The sequence below is a fragment of the Phycomyces blakesleeanus genome (genome assembly GCF_001638985.1).
Source record: "Phycomyces blakesleeanus NRRL 1555(-) unplaced genomic scaffold PHYBLscaffold_4, whole genome shotgun sequence".
Taxonomy (NCBI): domain Eukaryota; kingdom Fungi; phylum Mucoromycota; class Mucoromycetes; order Mucorales; family Phycomycetaceae; genus Phycomyces; species Phycomyces blakesleeanus.
Window position 1 is genome coordinate 2,358,551 of NW_017265137.1, and position 12,244 is coordinate 2,370,794.

The 12,244-nt window shown below is 34.8% G+C and overlaps 4 protein-coding genes across 4 annotated transcripts; 2 read left to right on the forward strand and 2 right to left on the reverse strand.

Moving 5' to 3' along the window:
* Positions 1 to 405: 405 nt before the first annotated feature.
* On the reverse strand, positions 406 to 2,454 carry PHYBLDRAFT_108350 (hypothetical protein; the record flags this gene model as incomplete). The annotated part of the gene is made up of 7 exons (XM_018428047.1): positions 406 to 839; positions 1,066 to 1,129; positions 1,183 to 1,378; positions 1,461 to 1,501; positions 1,799 to 1,935; positions 2,043 to 2,138; positions 2,307 to 2,454. The coding sequence occupies 7 exons, from the start codon at positions 2,452 to 2,454 to the stop codon at positions 406 to 408; spliced, it is 1,116 nt and encodes a 371-aa protein (XP_018295973.1).
* A 1,294-nt stretch (positions 2,455 to 3,748) lies between these two features.
* On the reverse strand, positions 3,749 to 8,240 carry QCR1_4 (ubiquinol-cytochrome c reductase core subunit 1; the record flags this gene model as incomplete). The annotated part of the gene is made up of 13 exons (XM_018430670.1): positions 3,749 to 4,356; positions 4,427 to 4,699; positions 4,829 to 5,005; positions 5,121 to 5,442; positions 5,529 to 5,687; positions 5,823 to 6,077; positions 6,224 to 6,609; positions 6,761 to 6,926; positions 7,050 to 7,139; positions 7,236 to 7,348; positions 7,440 to 7,658; positions 7,709 to 7,973; positions 8,034 to 8,240. 13 exons carry the CDS (start codon positions 8,238 to 8,240, stop codon positions 3,749 to 3,751), a joined length of 3,240 nt encoding a protein of 1,079 aa, XP_018295974.1.
* A 993-nt stretch (positions 8,241 to 9,233) lies between these two features.
* On the forward strand, positions 9,234 to 10,281 carry PHYBLDRAFT_99262 (hypothetical protein; the record flags this gene model as incomplete). Its single annotated transcript, XM_018444091.1, has 3 exons — positions 9,234 to 9,799; positions 9,916 to 10,037; positions 10,145 to 10,281. Coding segments are annotated over 3 exons (825 nt in total), but the record flags the coding sequence as incomplete, so codon positions are not given.
* A 1,166-nt stretch (positions 10,282 to 11,447) lies between these two features.
* PHYBLDRAFT_141795 (hypothetical protein) lies at positions 11,448 to 12,075 on the forward strand (the record flags this gene model as incomplete). Its single annotated transcript, XM_018430671.1, has 3 exons — positions 11,448 to 11,481; positions 11,659 to 11,817; positions 11,996 to 12,075. 3 exons carry the CDS (start codon positions 11,448 to 11,450, stop codon positions 12,073 to 12,075), a joined length of 273 nt encoding a protein of 90 aa, XP_018295976.1.
* Positions 12,076 to 12,244: the final 169 nt, after the last annotated feature.

Consider the following 12,244-nt stretch of genomic DNA (forward strand, 5'->3'; position numbering starts at 1 on the left):
CTTTTGTCACAAGCCAAGTGGTACAAAAAAAGAAAGATTACATTTTCAAATGGAAGCAGAATATTATTTTATACAGGTCAAAATAATAAACTAAAAAAAAAAAAAAAAAAATCACACACAAAAACCTTTGCAAAGTACTTTTGTGTCAAGCTATTGTTCTTCATATTTTTATTTTTTATTTTTGAAACAAGAACATATTGTTTCAATTTTCAAATTACTTGCTATTATTTAATGATTTCATCAATGGTAATGATATTGGTTATCTATATCAAGAATACGTTACACCTATATAATATATTATAAACACACTACAAATATCTTTCACTTCTTGTTCTTCTACTCTTTAAAATAATAATAAAAATAATAAAAATATATTATTTATTTATTTATTTACTTATTTATTTTTTAATGTCTAGTGTTACAGATATCTGGTTTGCAGTGGCTTGTAAACACAGCCTGGTCAGACTCGATCTGAATTGTCGAGTGGTGGACACCGTACATATCACACACAATGTGCTGACTTCTTTGCAGAACTTCATCATAGCTCAGCTCAGAGTCAGCAGAAACGGTGATGTGTGCAGTCAGAGAGCTCTTTCCAGGTGACAAGGTCCAGATGTGCAGATCGTGAACAGCAACAACACCAGGAATCTGAGACAGCGACTTTTCAATCGCCTCTGGTTCAATATTGCCAGGCACTCCCTCCATCAACACCGCAAGCGAGTCCTTGACAAGGTGGTAAGTAGTGTAGAGCACAAGAATAGAGAACATGAATGTGCACAATGGATCAACAATGGTGTAGGAAGGCTTGAAGATCAAAATGATTGAAGAAATCAAGACGCCTTGATAATAGAAATAAAATTTTATGGTTAGTCTTAGTTATCAACATACACACTACACTACACACACATATTCATTCATTCATTCATTAATTAATTAATTAATTAATTAATTAATTGTCAAGACAAGGCATTCTTGCAAATCAATCAATCAATCTATATAAATACATGTATGTGTGTGTGTGTGTAGTGTGTTTGCATATATCATTATACTCATATGTATACACACCAACAGATGCCAACAAGTCACCCAATACATGAAGAGCTGCTGCACGCAAATTGATGTTGGTTTCCTATCAAAGCAATATACTTCATTAGTATATATATATTCATTAATTCATCTTACTTTGCGAGAAGGCTGGGTGTTAACAAGAGCCTCGGTATCTGCATCAGCATGGCTGTGGCTGTGGCTGTGGTCATGCTCATGGTCGTTATTATGATCGTGGTCGTGGTCGTGGTCGTGCTCGCTACCGTGGCTATGATCATGGTCGTCATGGCTGTGACCATGCCCATGATGGTGTCCACCCAAAACATACGCCAATCTATAACATACCAAAGAAAAATGTTGTGTTTAGTTTCTTTTGACTAATGATATGAGTTCAAAGAAAATGCATGAAAACTTACACAACATTGACAGCAACACCAATCGATGCAGTAATACACATCTAAATCATTAGTTGGTTTTCAATAAGTTAGTTGTTTAATAAGTTGAATACAAATAAATATCTCTTTTAGACAGTAGATCAACGTGCAGTAAAAGAAAACAAAAACCAAAACAGACACTCCCTGAACTAGAATCTAAATTTCTCTTCTTCATCCTCATCTTCACCTTCTACTCTCTGCTTCTCCTTAATTCTCCCTCTCCTTTCTCTTTCTCTTTCTCTTTCTCTTTTTTTTTTTCTTGCTCTTAATTTAATTAAGAAATAATAAAGGTGGGTTATATAACTAAATATATATATTACCAGTTTAGCATCGATCTCCTGGGGTCTCTTGACACGTTCAATGGCCTCGACAACCAAATAGGCTGTCAATACCCAGATAGTCAAAACCGAAACAAGAGCAGCAATCACTTCAGCACGATGGAAACCATATGTGTGACCTATAGAAACACAAGAAAAAGAAAAGAAAAAGAACGCATGTATGTATGTGAGTAAAATGAAAATTGATCATGTAATACAAAAATAATAATAACAAGAAAATATTTACGCTTTGTAGCAGGTTTTTCGGCAAGATAAATAGCAGCCAAAGCAACAATAAAACTGGCCACGTCAGACAACAAGTGAAAGGCATCCGACATAAGAGCTTTTAGTTTTCATAGATAAATTAATTAATAAAATATCATTCAAATATATATATATATATGTGTGTGTGTGTGTGTGTGTGTGTGTGTATGTGTGTGTGTGTACGTATGGGCGTATAGGCATAGGCGTATATATAGTTATGATAATGGGTGTACATGTGTTGTCTTACCAAGGGAATTAGCAAAGTAACCTGCTACCAATTCAGTGCCAAAGAACACCAGGGCAAGAGCAGTAGCAAACATAAGCTTGCGTTTTGTTGATCGTGCATTATCGGAATTCTTGGCAGTGATGTTTGAACATGAAGATGCATTGGGCATGCTATAAGAAACCACAGACCCCGAGAGATGCGATCTTGATGGGGCTGTCAATGGAGTATGTTCATCCGCAGTAGAGTGTGAATGAGCCATACTGAGTATCTTTTTCTCTCTCTCTTTTATTCTTTGTTTAGATAAAGAAATACTTCTTCTAATTTAACAAAAGAGAAATAATATGAAAGAAAGAAAGGAAGAGGAAGAAAGGAAATAAAAGAAGAAAAAAAATAGAATAAAATCAATTGAAAAAGGAAAAAAAAAAAATCAAAAGAAATTAAAGACGAAACAACAAAGGAAGAAAAAAAAATCAAAATAAAGGAAACAATTGCCTAAATATATATTATATATATATTATACATATATATATATATATAATATATATCTGCTATGTGCTATGTGCTATGTGCTATGTAATGTAGTGTAATGTAGTGTAGTGAAGTGATTATGTATATATATATATATATATATATAGGATGACATATTGCTTACTATAGTATAATTAATCAAGCAGGTAATAAGTAATAAGCAATACTCTATCAAAAAATCAAGATCCTGCTGTCTTCCTTTACTAGCTCTATGGCTCTCTCTTTTAGACTTCTTTACTGTCTCAAAATAAAATAAAATGGATATATGTAATAATGAATCACGTGCTGATCGTGCTTCACTGCCATCTTGTCTAGACAAAGTAGGATCCATTGTTGTCGTAAAGGAAGCACGAGCATTTAGATCGCCTACCAAAACATCAGTCCATCAAAATAATAACTCTATTCATAATTCATCATGAAAAAAGGACACTAATTGTATGTATATATGCCTATATTATATAATGCTATTTATTCTATTTTATTTTTGCCCTTTTGGACTACCTTACTGCCTGACTGCCTGACTGCTTGACTGTCTGTCTTGTCGGCTAAAGAGCTTATGTAGGTTTATCCAATACGATCAAAGAATTTTTGTATTAATTTTCAAGGCAGCTCCAGTAGAATTAATAAAATCAGTCATAAATTTCTTTAAAAATAATAATCAGTTTTTATTGCTTGTTACAATGATCAAGACGCAGTAATCACATTGACTTATTTCAAAGTACAGCTAATAATGCACAGCACCACAACCCACAGTGTACAAAGCACAAGGCACGAAGAATAAGTAACAAGGAACATATATCTTTCACAAATTAAACAAAGATTCATATATACATATACATATTATAGACTAATAAATTAGCTAATTCTGGGTCAGTGTGTTTTGTATATATTTTTTGGTCCTTTTTTTATTTTATTTTATTTATTTATTTTTATGGTTAAAACTCAATCGGTAAAGGAGCAGGGCTGAGCTTCATGCTATTTCTAAAGATTATCAGATCAAAAATTCTCCTCGTGCTAGTTATTACCAGATCATTATAATTAGCATTATCCTCAGCATAAACATCGTAACCATAATCATAATCATTAGTATCATCTCTTGTTTTTTCTCTCTGTCTCTTTCTCTCGATATTCTCCAGCTCTGACATTACATGGGTAATTAATTTGACTGTGTCAGTGCTGGTATTAATAGCAGTAAAATTCAATTCCTCTGAGCCGTCGTTATTGCCAAGACTCTCGAGTACTACAGACAGGAGTGTATCGGCAACCAACGGTGTACTACCCATCATTCTAATGATCGTATCTTTGAGTTCATGCAACCCGGCAAGTCTTATTTCTTTGGGCCCCAGATGTTCTTGTATCCGATTCACACATTGTTTCCGTAGTCCGGGGTCCAACAACCATGAAGGAAAAGAGCTCCTGTTGTGGGATTGAATGTGTACCGATAGTCTACGGATGTGTGCTGATTCCGGTTCAATGTAACGTTTGATAAAATTAACCAACGATTCTTTGGTAACCTTTTTTAATTCATCGGCGTCCTCTTCATCTTTAAAACAATAAAGAAAGAAGCATCAGTACATATATAATAAATAAATTGAAAAGGTGAACAATGTTACCTTGCTCAAAATTGTAATAACCTGAGCGAATATGAGACCAGTACTTGTCACCCTCCTGGCCAATACTCTTCATCTTCCCCAGTTTTTTGTGAACCAATGACTGTATCTGTGCCATGTACTCAGTGTCAGACATTGCCTCCACAATTCCCCCGAGGTTTTTCAGAAACTCTTCGATTCTTCTTTCCACATAAAGCGTGTGATTATTACTTTGTACCATCAGTCGATAGCTAGTGTGACCTGCTTGAATGTTCATTCCACTAAACACAGTATAGCCTATAATGAATCCATATACACATTTTAGTCGTTTGATTAAATATCAAATTACTTTTGTGACCAGATATTTTCTTTTGCTTTCAATTGCTGAAAGAAAATAAACCATTTCATATATACTTATTTATTTACCTAGATGTTCTTTGGTTCGCAATTGATTAAAAAAAGGTTCTCTGGATATATGAGCTACTAAATTCAATCTGGCTCGTTCCCACTTGTTGTCTTCATTTCCAATCTGAATCATATACAGCACACCAGAATCGACAATTTCTGGATCTGATACCTGTTTCTGATAAAGCCATTTGGTACCTAGAGGCCACAGAACACAAGACAATCGACCAAAACAATAAAGAGATATTACTACTATTGATAATAATATCTCATAATCTGTACATACACATTTGGCTATATATCTTTATTTTACCTTTTGGAAATATCACACTACGTGAAATATTTGACTGGCAAAGTTTGGCTTTAGATAACGGACGATAGTTTAATAGATCTGTTGCAAAAGTAAACAAATAAATAGCCTTTTCCTTTGAGATGTTTCCGTTGACTAAAGCCTCGATGTGCAGTTCGGACAAGAAACTTGAATAGAATAATTCTATATCCTCGACAGTTGTGTTTCTCAATTCATAAAGTCTCTCTGTGTCAGTCCATCTGTCATCCCCAGCCAGGTAGTCCAAGTAATGATTGGCGATTCTGAGAGGTTGTTCCATTTCAAAATTCTCAAAAGATCTAACCAACTATTCAAAGAAGAACAAGAAATAAAGAGAAAAAAGCATGTACTTTTAGCAAATAACAATAACAATATACTCACTTCTTCTCTCACCTTTTCTCTGAGTGAAATAAATGCCTTTGGGTCAACTTTAAAATCAAGCAAATTCCGGATGATCATCTCAAACAAAAACGGTAATTTGTCGTTGAATCCATCGATTATAAGCTCTAGTCCGTGAGTCCCTCCTTTGAGTGAGAATATCAAACCCGCAGTCTCGGCATTGTACGTGTATTCACTTGATGAATATCTGATCAAATGTGCGCACAACCTGTTAAAAGTAATAATAGCAATAATATTCACAAATTTCCTTCTTAGTTAAGAAAATAATAGTAATATTAGTTATTTTACTTGCATTGTTCTGACACTGTTGGCTGCAGTATCACCAGAAAATTTGCTTTTGAAAAAGACCCATACATTTGCCTTTGGGATCCAAAATGTGTCGTCTTTTTTATGCCACAGTTTTAGCTTTGGGTTTTCAATGATTAAGTCGGGTTTCTTTTTTATATTTTTAATATCAAGTCTGTGAACTTGATAGTCTAGTGGGATAAAGATATTCGGGAGAGGCAAATGAAGTTCTGGGTGGAGGGTTAAATGACTCAATTTCTGATTAACAAAGAATATATATATATATATGTGTGTGTGTATTAGTATAAGTAAGTAAGTAAGTAAGTAAGTATGTGCGTATATTAACATTTTGAAATTCTTTTGATTATAGCTATTGTTATTATTATTCTTTTTTAAAAAATTACCTTTTTAAAGCTGGTATCGAATTCAAGTACTTGGTATTCTGTACCATACCATTTCTCACGTAAGGTACACTCCACATCATGCTCTTGACTTGTTAACAAGAGCCTAAAGTTGTCAGTCCGCAGCCAGTTGAGATTATCTTGAATTACTGTTGGATTGTACTCTTGAATAATATGGCTGCCGTTTATAATACGATTTGGATGGTAATTACGTTGCATAAGTCCAGCCAGATCAGAAACATAGGCAGATTCTCCAAACTCATTATTACCAAACTCAAATTCAAGTCTTGACAAGGACTGGAATTCGGTAAAAAAAGATTCCTGTACCCCGATTTCTTTGATAAGCTTTATGTACTGGAATACTGCGACCACAATATCTTTATAACAACCTTCCACAATAAAATAAAAGGAAACGATATATAAGTAGCTATAAGTATATTCTAATATTGCTGCTTTTATTATAATTACAATTGCTTTGGTTTGTAATCAAAAGAATAATAATAATAATAATAATAAGAAGAAAAAAACCAGTAGACTTACTTTGACCCTTTTCTGTAAGGTCCACACTAATTGAATAGAACCCAAAGCCAATGCCACCATGTTTGGCAGATACCTCAAGTGATTCGGCCCACCCATTGTTTTTAAATAATGAGAATAACGACCCCTTTCCTTCGTGGCCAATGAGACGAGATATGTAGTTTTCTGGCTAGATATTATATATTTCATTGGGTGTGAATTTGCGAGATCATATCATTATTATTATTGTTGCTGTTGTTAAGGTTCAGAGCCTTTATATATATATGTACAATCTTATATTTTGTTTATTTACCTGATGAGCATAAAGCGGGTATTGATCAGGAAAAGGAAATACAATATCAATATTGCGAATATTTTTGATTGGTTTGATAAATATCTGCTTCTAATGTAGGCGTCAATACGACTTCTTTTATAGATACATATACATGCATATACACATGTAATACATGCATATTAAACAGCTTAATAATAGCCTTACCAAGAGTTCATTGCTTGTCAACGGAGAATCAGGAAACTGAGGTGGACTGATATTCTTGTTTGGTACTTCTTTGAATTTATCGACTGCCAACTCTGTTAAACAATCCAATGAATCTATACATTTGAAATAGTGTATTATAAGAGGCTATTATTAAATATTTCTACTGATTGATTTTTCTTTTCAAAAAAAAGTATTTAATTGTACCTTTCCCAAGGATACATAACTTCATAATATTGGCAGAATAATATGACTTATAGAAATTTATCAATTCGCTGCGAATATCTGTGATACTTCTTTTCAGATCGTCACACAGGGTTTCATGGTTTCCTGTACCAAAGTGACAAAAGGGATGGCTTGGATTTCCCAGTGATTTCTCAAGTTGAAATTTTCTCCAGTGATCATTTTGCTTATTATCGTCATGTTCTACATTAAATAAAAATGAGCACAGCTATGTATATAGGTATACACTTTACCAGAGTTGATGATGTTTAATTCCCTTTCGGCACATGTTTCTGAAAATAAAGGACTGACAAAGAACTGCGAAAAGCGATCCAAAGCACCCTCAAGATACTTTTGATCAATTTCAAAATAATATTGTGTATTTTCTGTACCAGTGAACGCATTTGATTGACCTGAGTGGTCTGCAAGATATTTTCTGTATTCATTATCTCTGGGATACTTCTTTGTACCCATAAATAATAAATGTTCACAAAAGTGGGCCAGTCCTTGAAAGTCATCCTTTTACATAGAGTAAGTATCTATAAGAAAAATAAAAAAAAGTAGATATTTGTTACTTACTGGATCACTGAGATGACCAACATGTACATCAAGAGCAGCACTAGAGACATTTGTGTCCGGATCGCTGACCAAAAGAACCTCTAGTTGGTTCTCAAGTCTGATGAGGCGATATTTACGGTGATCATGGACAGACTTCTCGAGTGAGGTTTTGTATGTACAGAATTTTCCACAACCAGAAGATATCCATTCAGAAGAGTTTGATACCATAGTGATAGTAGATATTTTAAATAAAAACTACCAAAGTAATGAACGCACAGATACAAAAGAAATTACCTCTATTTTAATTTCATAATTAATATATTATATATAAAAAAACAATGAGTTGGCTAAAAGTATAATCGCATCTTTATCGTCTTTATTTCTTTATTTTTTTAAATATGCTATTCTCGACATTGAAAAGGTGTTGTCTGTCAACACATCTTCTTTAATGTCTTTGACCACTTTGAAAAAGACATTCAAATATCTAGTCCTTCATTAGGAGATAGCTCACAAACTACCATTTAGAATAAAGAGATTTACTTAAAGTATGTTTCAATATTATAGACACATATCCACATTGAATAAGTTTGAAACGCAACAGTAACAGGATCAACGTTAATAGCAACATTTCATTACATATTTTTCTTTCTCTTTTTTTAAGAGTAAATTATTCACAGTATTTATTGCATAGTAACATGCTTCATATGTATGTGTTCCCTTTTTTTATTTCTTCAGATTTAAAGTCTAGAGTATACATATTACCTAGTGTGACATGGCCATCTCAAAGAGTTCCAACCTCTTTATTCTATTCTTGTAAAAAAAAGCCAAACTTGAGACTGTGTAGGGCTGACATACATTTTTTATTTTATTTTTTATTTTTTATTTTTATTTTTTATATTATGTTATATTATTTATTCTGTACTTTAGACCGTGGCTTATAATGGCAATGTTGACTACATTAACAACCTTATTATTCCAATGGAACCTCCAGCTCACTTGACATCTCGTCGACAACGTAAGATCTGGGAACAGCAACAAAAAGACAATGCTGCCAAACGACACAAGCCACACCACGATCCTTTTCGCACTCTCGAACGACACTTCAAAGCACCTCATCCATCTATGGAAGATGTGATTGATCTCCACGCACCTCACGATAAACTAATAGCCGTACCTCTTGCCCATCCTCTTACTTCTGATGTATTTGGCCCACAAATAACTTCACAGACCGCTTATATAGTCAAAGATATTCCGGGCCTAATAGTGATCCCTAACCCATTCAGCCCAGAAGCTCAAAGGGCAATGATTGCACAATGCCTCACAGACTTTGCTCGACCACCCAATACATCCAACCATGACGCATTTTTCAAGATACCCGAAACAGGACTCTGGCCTCTTTATGTGGCCGAGCAATCCGGAGCCAAGTCTATTCCGACAGTGCCTCCAAAGGAAAAAAGCCAGGGTGCTTTTTTGGCCAACTCATTGCTGTCACCCACAGATATGCTCCGTAAGCAGCGGTGGGTTACGCTCGGATATCAATATCACTGGGGTACAAAAGAATATGATCTCGAGCGAGATATCAAAGTACCCTCGACAGTGGGTGAGATGGCTGTGGATGTGGTGACTGCAATCCAAGGAATTGGTGGTGAAGGCTGGACGAATTCATACCAGGCCAATGATTTTGCAGCTGAGGCCGGAGTAATTAATTATTATCAGATCAAAGACACTTTGATGGCCCATGTTGATAAAAGTGAACTAAACATGGAAGCCCCACTTGTTTCCGCCAGGTAAATTTCTTTTCTACTTTGTACACATACAAACCAAATGTTAATTGAAGAGGTGATCTTGATAAATAACCAAATTCTCATTTTATGATTTTTTTTAAAATATATATATGTATCAGCTTTGGATTGTCGTGCATTTATCTTCTTGGAGGTCCCACAAAGGAAACACCCCCTGTAGCTCTCCGCCTATCCAGTGGCGATATTATTGTCATGACGGGAGCTTGTCGGAAAGCCTATCATGGTAAGCGCAAGGAACAATATTTCTCCTTATTTTAATATTTTTTTAAAAGAGAAAATATCCAACTTTATAACTAATTGCACACAAAAATGTATATATTTATATAATAGGGGTTCCTAGGATCCTTGAAGGCACGTTGCCAGATTACCTCGGATCTGATGCGTTTGGTGACCAGTTGGATGGGGAGCTTCTTGGAAAATGGATGAATAGTACTCGTATTAACCTCAACATTCGTAAAGTATTTCCCTCATCTACCTCCCTGGAGACTCCTTAAGATAACTTTGTAAAAGCTTCCTCATCCCCTTCTTTTCTTTGTTAAAAGTAACCAACCAGTCAGTAATTCAGTTAGCCACTAAGGCATTAATTACTTTATTCATTCATTCACATACTCATATATTCATTCATTCATTCACTCATTCATTTATATAATAATTCATTCGTTCTTTCATTCACATGCTCATATATTCATTCATTCATTCACTGAATTATTGACTTATTGGCTCGTATATCATTATGAATACACATATACACACAAGATAGGGGATAGAGATTGAAAGAAACCCAAAATTCAACTTAAATTTCTAACAACTGCTTTACTCCACAAGTAATTGCCAGCCACGTCGGTAATTCATTGATCTGAACTCCCCTGTCTTTTGTGTTAGATTTCTATTTCTTGGCAAGAAGCACAAACAATTAATAAAAAGCACACAAAAAATAGAGGGAATTGCCAAGGAACCAATATATTGCGGCTGGTAAATTATCATTAAAAGGCGATCATGTTACACTGAGCTTATTTAAATGCATTGCTGCCACACTTGAAAAGATGATGAATTCCAGGAAACAATAATAATTTTGTATAATAGAATGAGACGACATTAGCCTTTATGTCTGCTGTCAAAGGAATGACAAGACCATCATCATTATCTTTCAAGCATTCATCAAGCCAACTACCGTCGTCTCCTTTCTTTATTTTTTGGCTAGTTCCACGATAAGCCCACTGATCCAACTGATCCAGCTACTTCATCTGCTTATTTTTTTAAAAAAAAATTCGCTTCTATAAGAATAGTGGAGTAGTAAAACCAAATCCTTTTATGTTCAACAATTGTTTATGGCTCACCTTGCTACCTCAGATTGGTACAGTGTCTGAAGCAATATTTTTCACTTCTTAATCTTTTCAAGATCCTCATTTGTAGAAACGGGCATACATCTGATATATCTTGCTTTTGATGTTCATTATAAGAGAGCAAGAAGGATGACCAACAGTCCAAAAAAAAGCACAAAAAAGTCTGGCATTTGTGATTCGGAAACTGTAGCCAGAAGTGTTTGATTTTTGCTGCCAGTATTAATGAGAATCGCATTAATATATAATCAACGCAGAGCAGTCGTGTAAAATCAGGATCATTTTGTAAAGCAATGCAATCTGAAAGAGTGGACAGTGCTAAGCATTGTAATTACAAAGTAGTTATTATTCAGATTGGCTGAAGACGAGCTTGATGAGGAGAAATATGTGAGCTGTGAAGAGTAATCTAGCAATCATTTGAGACACAAATTAACAATCTCCAGAACTGTCAAGCACCAGGTACATATACACGACGCATTTTTATTGATTGACCTCAACAACGAGTTGTTGATCCTTTTCTTCCTGAACCTGCTCACTTGGTGAAGTATCTCGCATACGGTGCCGACTATCTTCAGTTGAAGACCCTCACATGTGCTACTTACCGCTCTGTATTTCTTGATACGTACGCCAAAACAACTTTCCTCACCCAGGATCCCATGTATCGTGAATTATTTTCCGCTCTTGATGAAAAGAATATTATGCCCTTTCATTGTCTAACTTTGTGACATTATGCTTTTTATATCGCTCCTCTGTAACATTGGCCCAAATGATAAACTCGGATATTTAAGCATATCCAATTTATCATAAGATCCCGCAACCCGCTGGTACTGTTTTCCCTAAGCCAAGAGCTTCGAATTCTACTTTGACATTGACATTGGCGTTGGCTGCAGGCGTTTCCGCCGACAAAATTCTTATATGTAGCTCTTTATTTATCATCCGAGATTGACATGTTTTAATGTCTGTCCTGACAAACCGTCGGCAGCTTTGCAGTTATGGCTCTTTCTTCTTCATCTCGCTGTCTTTTGGCTGTCACTCTTTTCAATTTAATTCTTATGATTCAATACCATTCGCTTAACAATGATAAAGAGTA